Below are 7,334 nucleotides of genomic sequence, written 5' to 3'. Positions count from 1 at the left end.
CCCTGCGCTTCTTAGGAGGTGAGCCAGCATCCCTAAGGACTGGGGCATGCTTCAACCTCAAGCCCATTTGCTTTGATACAAGGGGCACCGAGGATGCTCCGTGGGTCCCATTTCCACCCCAGACTGCTGCAAGCTGGACACCAACGCTTGTCTTAGCAGGAGCGTGGTCCAAGGATGGGGATCGCGTGCCACGACACCTCGCTGTAACAGGTTTATTATACACCTTCAGAGCAAAGCCTCACCCCTAACACCAATATTATTGCCTCCGAGGAAGCCAGCTGCTGAATAATTCACGGCCGCTGAGCACGGGGTGCATCAGGAAGCCGGCTCAGGACATCTGAAAGTTTGGGCTTTGACTCCTTGCCCTGCCCCATCCCCTGAGCTCCCAGGGTACGAGGCAAGGGCTCTTGGCCCCTCTCCCAAATATTAACCCACCCCAAATTTCTCATCACTCCCAAGGCGGCACACAGACCGCTTCCCAGCACACCAGACGCACTGACCCCCATACAAGTCCCCAAGCCCTACAGAGCATCATTCATCATCTTCGGCCTGAGATGTCTCCCTCTTTTCCCTTCCAGCCCCGCTCGTGGCCGTGGTCTGCAGGAGGCTGGGCGAGCGGCCGACCTCCATCATCGGGGCTGCCTTGGTGGGAGGGGGCTGCCTGCTCAGCACGCAGGCCACCAGCGTCCCCTTCCTCTGCGTCTCCATGGGACTTCTCCTGGGTGAGCAGCCTGCCACTCGCAGTCGGGCAGAGATTTTTTTCCTGTGCGCGATGAGTAAAAGCAACTCCTTTTAACATTCAACCAGGCAGTTCCTTCAATTGTAAAGCATCCCCAGCTCCTTTCTAGGAGATGTTGTGTGAAACCTCAAAGCTTCATCCTCGGGAGCATAAAATACCAGTTTCAACACGCTAGTCCCAACTAACCTTGCTTTTTTTCTGGCCCCAACACAAATCCCGGCCTTTTAAAATCCCTTACTAAAACTACACAGCCTCAAAACCCCCAGACACTAACCACCACCCGTGAAATCTTGTTCTCCACTGACTGCAACAGCAGAAGTCCCCCCACTTTCAGCCCGTGAACCCATAGCTCCGCTACGGGGACAACGAGCTTGGGATAGCATGACTTTGAATCCCTAAAGCTCACGATAGGAAGCAATCACTTTTGGGGCATGGATCTCTTTCTTTCTTTCCCTTCCCGCAGGTATGGGGTTCGCCTGCCTTTACCAGGCGGCCGCGGTGATGACGGCCAAGCGCTGCAGGACCCGGCTGGCTTTCTCCAACGCCATCGCCCGCTCCGGGATGGGGCTGACCTTTCTAATAGCACCGTTCACTCAACTTCTCATCGATTTTTATGGTTGGCAAGGTGAGAGCATCTCCTGTTTATTCAAGTTCATCAGCATGAAGAGGGCATTTGAGGATATCTGGGCAGGATAAGTGGCTCTTTTTAAAAATTCAAATTGGATGCACCGAGGAGCAACTCTTCTAGGATAGTTTGGGGACACCTTGTTAATGATTAAACACTTAATCAGTCATTAAAGCTAAGTCAGAGTCAAAACAGAGACCTCCAAAACCAAAACCGAAAACCCCTACTTTTACTGCGCTGTTTCAGGCCATCTTGAATGGACTTCTAATGAGGGAAAACAAGAAAAACTCCCAGATCCCTGAGGTAGCTCCGGATTTGTTGCATGCATCACAGCAAAAGGGACTTCCAGCTAGAAAAAGTGGAATAAAAACTACTGTAAGATACCTCCTCCTCATGGCCGAGCTTTCTCCATGTTCAATGCAAACTACACCCTGTTCTAGAAAGATAATTTCCTACTGCTCCTCCCTTGCCGTGTCAAGAAAAAAGCATCTTCTGCCTTCCCTCAGGTACTCTCCTGATTTTTGGAGGCATCATGTTAAACCTCGTGCCTTCCAGCATGCTGCTGCGACCCGTCAGCACTCACTCGCCTCAACGCTCCTCCGCTAAAAATCAAGACCATGGGTCTTCAGTGGCAAAGAAGGATCCAGAAGCCCTCGATGGATGCTTAGATGAAACCTCTCACAGGGACATACAGCTCCACAGCACACAGGACCTTCCCACCACGGAGGGACTCAAAACGTCCCGTGGCAGAGATGTCTCTGGTCCAGTAAATCCATCGGCTTTAGAAAGGCTCGAGAAACCCGCCACGGACAGCTGCTTGCCAGAAATAGCCACCGAGGGCAAGAGAAGCTACAAATCCCTTCCACCGATCGAAAAAGAAAATTCACAGCCTCTCCTTGACTTCTCCCCACTGAAGGATCCCGTCTTCTGCATTTTCACGTGGTCTTTTTTGTTCAGCCACTTGGCTTACTTCGTGCCCACCTTCCACCTGGTAGCAAGAGCCAGGACGCTGGGCATAAGCAGCATGGATGCCTCTTACCTCATTTCAGTGGCTGGTAGGCAAAAAAAAAATAAAATAAAAAAATCCTTTAAACCCATTTATAATTACAAAGATACCAAAATAGGAAAGAAAAGCAACACAAACCCTGCCAAGAAATAGTCTCAAATATGTCCTAGAATAAATCTTCTTGGAAGAGGTTTAGCTCACAGCCCTTATCCCCCTTCTGTATATATAGCGTCGCCTTCTGTACATGTACCAAGTCGCTCTCACATGGTGGGTGGTTCTCTCAACCTAAGCTAGATGATCCCCCCTCCTCGCTGCACCAAACAAACCCAAGTTTCCAATTACATAGGTGCTATCTGTCCTCCTAAAGCCTTCCCACCACGATCCTTGCTTTGCTCAAACCCACAAGCCCCAGAAATCCAGAATCACTCAGCATCCAAAGACCTCCAGTTTGACCCAGGAATGTGTGCAGAGAGAGAAAAATTCAACACTAGGGAGAAAACAACCAACCAAACAAACATTAACTTGGATCTAGCCATTGGGATTTGGCACAATCGCCTCCAAGGGGCAGGAAAAACAACCCCCAACCCCCAAACCCATGTCTGATAAGCAGGGATTAACACTAAAGTCGCATCGAGTTAAGAAAGCAGCTCCAACCTCAGTCATCATGAAGTATTTTATTGTATAAAAAAATAAATTTTACTTCTACACTGCTGTATAATATTTAGAAATGACGTATGCTGTAAAGGCATCTGGAAGGAGAGCGCAGCAATTAATCTGACATTTTGAATTAAGAGTAGGAGGGACGCAGTGGTCAGCAAGATATTAGCTGACAGCGAGCACTCCTCTGATCTTTAGTTCATAAAAACGTATCGAGAAATGTAAAAACCAAGTATCAAAAGTTTGCCGAGCCTTTAAAAAAAAAGGCTGGGCTTCTGTCCTTTGCTTCTTTATAAAAATTAAAATCTCATAAGCATATTTCTTCTTAACATTCTGCTTTTTCTCTATCTTGAAAAAGAGATCAAACAGCAAGCTTATCTTTCCCATTTTTACTGAAGGGCATTTCAGAGTTTTCCGCTGAGTGCACAGCTCTTAATTGAATTTTTACAGACCGCTTTGGTGCACCCACAGGCACTTGGCAATCGCAGGCACCAAGGTAAAGAAAAAAAAAAACAAAACCACAAAACAACAAAAAAACCCCACCCAGCATGAATTTTACAACAGCCTAAAAACGCCTTCCCGTAACTTCCCAGCATTTCAGCCCGTTGTGGTCACGTTCTTACAGCGAGCGGCAGGTGGAATTGGGATGCGTTTCAGAGCAACGCAGTACCAAATAGCAATAAAACCAAATAAAAATAAAGTCTTCTCTGAGGCTCTGGTGAACTTCTCTTCCCTCCAGGCATCACGGAGACGGTCAGCCAGCTGCTCTCGGGCTGGGTTGCCGACCAGAACTGGACCAAGAAGTATCACTACCACGTGGCTTACCTTCTCCTCGGCGGCATCACGAACCTGCTCTGTCCTCTGGCCACCACCTTCTCGTTACTCATGACCTACGTGGTGGCCTTCGCCGTTTTCTGCGGTGGATTCATGGCTCTGGTCCTCCCTGTGCTGGTGAGTAGGATATTTCATTTAAAAAAAAAAAAAAAAATGTAGTATGTGTCATTTCCAACTCTTTTCCAAAATGATCTGAAAACCCTTTTATAAAGCTGAATTACCCTGGGCTGTTGCAGAGCTGCATGAGAGCGCTCTCCCCACCACAGCCTTCCCAGTCTGAGCCACTGGTGAGCCCCAAATCTCCTCTCCAACCCACTTACTGGTATCCACAGCCCAGCTGCAACAGAAGCACTGAGAGTTTACTGCAGATTTTCAATGACCTGCCTGTGCTAATTGCCTTCCACATCTTGCTTTCTGAAGGAGGCTGCTCCAGCTCCCAGGAATCAGGATGAATCCCATTCATTTCCCAACCCTAAAACAGAGGGTTGTGCAGATCTGCCCCCAGTCCCAGAATTATCTATAACACGCCCAGACCAGTTACGGCAGGAGCCGGATAGGGAGGCATCATTATAATCTGGCATTTCTTTCTGCGCAAGAATTCAGAGTTTAAAACACCTTCCTCAAAGTCTTAGCAGTTTTGGGAGATGCCCAAGCAGCTGGGAGGCAGAAAAGCATCTCGCATCCCAGGAATTTCCATGCTGGCCTTAAAGAGGCGAGCAGATTCCAGGCTGGATCGGACCTACAGGTGCAAAGTCCTTTCAAAACTGCAGCTGAAGAGGAAACTCCCCAGGGGAAAGAAAAAAATAAATAAAGAAGATCTCTTGTGCTTGCGCATTCACATGAACTCAATCAATAATTATCCATTTGGTTTTACAAACAGGTAGATCTTGTGGGTGTGCAAAAACTTCACAGCTACTTGGGGTTTGCTGCCTTCTTTGCTGGGATAGCAGCCATCGGCGGCCCTCCTCTAGCAGGTAACTCTTACGTTAAATATAATATATACCCACCGCAGACATGCAGTGATAAAAGGTACTGCTGGTTCAACTCTCCTACCCATATGCACCCAAGGATGGTTTTTCTGTCTCAGTGGGGGGAAAAAAAAACCACAACCATATTTCAGAAATTTATCTTCATACACAGGCAATATTTCACTCACAAATTTCCAAAACCCAACTGGCAGTTTGACAGCTGTGTGGGAAAACAAAAAAAAAAGGAGGCTAAACCCCACCTGCAAATTTTAACCCTGACCACGGCAGCAGAGTAACAACCACATTACCACGGATTTTACCCCCAACAGGGCATTATAACACTGAACTTGGACGAGGGGGACTAGGGGGGAGATAAGGAGAGGAAGGTAAAGCGAGGACGGGCTCAGCAGCAGTCCCACCAGGAAGACGCACTGAAACATAAGGAGAAGCCTCGTTAATCTCTTGTTTTGAAGGGGATTACATAGCTCAGGCACAAGAGCTCCTGGGCCCAAAGATAAGGAGGATGAAAAGCCTTTCCTCTTCTCCCTCTGCCAGAAAACCAAGGCAGTTTTGAGTACCTGGCAGATTTCAAACGCTTACAAGTGAGTCTCCAGTCTCTGCTTACGAGCAAGGGACTTGTTCCTCTCCAAACATCTTGGCCAGGACAAAGCTCTTCCTTTCCCTGATGACCCTTTAAGCCATACCTCATGGCTGGAAAACAGGATCTGAGCTCTTCCCAGGTCCTCACGATGCAAACGAACTCGAAAAAGCTGCAAGGTCAAATACCAGCGTGAACGATGTCCCGTCACTCACCTAGCAAATGTATCCCGAATAAAACCTGGCAACTTGTTCTTCATTTAGTGCTTCCTGCCCTCCGCTAGCAGCTGCCCCATGCCTGCAGACACACTTTGCTTGAAGCTGCCGAGGATTCTGGAAATACCAGCTCCGTGCAAAGTTTTAGCAACGCTGCTGTACCGCGAGGATGTCAAAAAATTGATTTCCCTAATCAATATTTCTAGGTTGGTAAAACTCTGTATATGGATGCAATTTTGAGCAGCTAAAGCGTTTCATTGACAGTGTGCTTTACACTGTCACGGTGATCCATAGCCTATATCGGGGAAGATCTCTTCTGCTGATACAAGATGTATGTCCACCAGAAAGCAATTCCTGTACAACCATCGCAGTAAATTCCCCGACACGGTAACATACAGTATGAAAAGAGCTAAATAACTTGGCTCTCTCTTATCCATGCATCATACATGCTAAGACAGCAGTTACTTTCGTCCCCTTCCGCTATATTTTTCCTAATTGGAAGCCTTTTGCTTTCTGAAGGTGCTAACCACTCACCGCGTGAACACTTCTGGATTTTGTAAAGCAAGCAGGTTTCCTGCAAAAAGCCTCCCCCCAGAAATCAGTCATCTTAATACTGGTGGGATAAATAAAGGCCAAATAAAGCCAAGAAGCAAAATTCTCACTGATCCGTTTCACTGTAGGCAGAGTGAGGGAGAAACAATTCAGAGTTCAGGATCTAGGTTTGTGATCCAAGATAAATCTGCAATTTTCTATTCCAATATAGCTGTATTAAGCGTGAAAACTGAATAGGACCAGAAGCTACTGATTGACTCCAAGTGTCCAAAAGCATCAGCTCCTTGCAGAACCCAGAACAGGATTTATACGCTACGTGAGACCCTGGGGTTTAGTGCCTCTGCCTGCTGCTGACCTCCCTAAAACCTTGACTTCGGAATTACAATTTCATAAAAACTCAAGTATTTTTATGCAGTCAAACCCAAGGCATAATGCGAACAGCAAAGGTTAAAAACGCTTATTTTGCATACTAGAACAAAGCCTAATCGCAACGCGACGAAAAGGTGACTTACCTGCAAATCTGTTTAACTAAAAGCCCTTAAATCCGGAGGCAGCCGGCCCGACTGAAAGCCCCGGGTGAAAAGTGTGAAGGCTCCTTCACAGCTCCTCATCTGCCAGCACTGCTGGATGGCTCTGCCACGCTGAAAAACAAACAACCAAAACAGACCAAGACAGAACAAACATTATTTTGGCAAGCCGCAAGCAAGCTAAGGAGAGAAGAGTACATATTCTTTCCATGAGCAGTACGAATCACTAACTCAAACTGCCAAAGAAATAAAACAAACTGTGTAATCCAAAATTACAAAACAGATTGCAGCAACCAGCACGCAAACACCAGCGCCGGCAAATTTGGGTGGTGAAAGGGGAGAGGCTGGAGTCATCTGAAAGCGGTGCTGGCACGGACAGTTAGATGCTCTCCTTTACATTTTACCTGCATCTTCACACGAGGTATTGCTACTTAGGGCATCAGGAATAAACAAAACTTCTGATTGCAGATCGGCAGCACAACTCAAACAGCCCAACCACGACTGGGTGCCGTGGCTGTTTAGCTTGGACCACTTCGGTGCCAGGGATTTACCAGCATCGCTTACAAAACTGCTGCTTTGCTGAAGTTTGCACACCATAAGCTTCTAATTCAGC

General features: G+C 47.3%; 1 protein-coding gene across 1 annotated transcript in view; it reads left to right on the top strand.

The window, feature by feature from the left end:
- Positions 1 to 7,334, top strand: part of SLC16A4 (solute carrier family 16, member 4) — a 14,393-nt gene that overhangs the window by 1,311 nt on the left and 5,748 nt on the right. Inside the window, exons 2-6 of the mRNA XM_009705196.1 lie at positions 579 to 722; positions 1,203 to 1,364; positions 1,871 to 2,419; positions 3,767 to 3,978; positions 4,742 to 4,835. Coding sequence (XP_009703498.1) covers positions 579 to 722; positions 1,203 to 1,364; positions 1,871 to 2,419; positions 3,767 to 3,978; positions 4,742 to 4,835 — 1,161 coding nt within the window. The remainder of the gene's footprint in view (positions 1 to 578; positions 723 to 1,202; positions 1,365 to 1,870; positions 2,420 to 3,766; positions 3,979 to 4,741; positions 4,836 to 7,334) is intronic.

This window comes from Cariama cristata, unplaced genomic scaffold, assembly GCF_000690535.1.
Source record: "Cariama cristata isolate BGI_N322 unplaced genomic scaffold, ASM69053v1 scaffold14848, whole genome shotgun sequence".
In the NCBI taxonomy this organism is placed as follows: Eukaryota; Metazoa; Chordata; class Aves; order Cariamiformes; family Cariamidae; genus Cariama; species Cariama cristata.
This window is presented reverse-complemented; position numbering and strand designations above follow the sequence as displayed.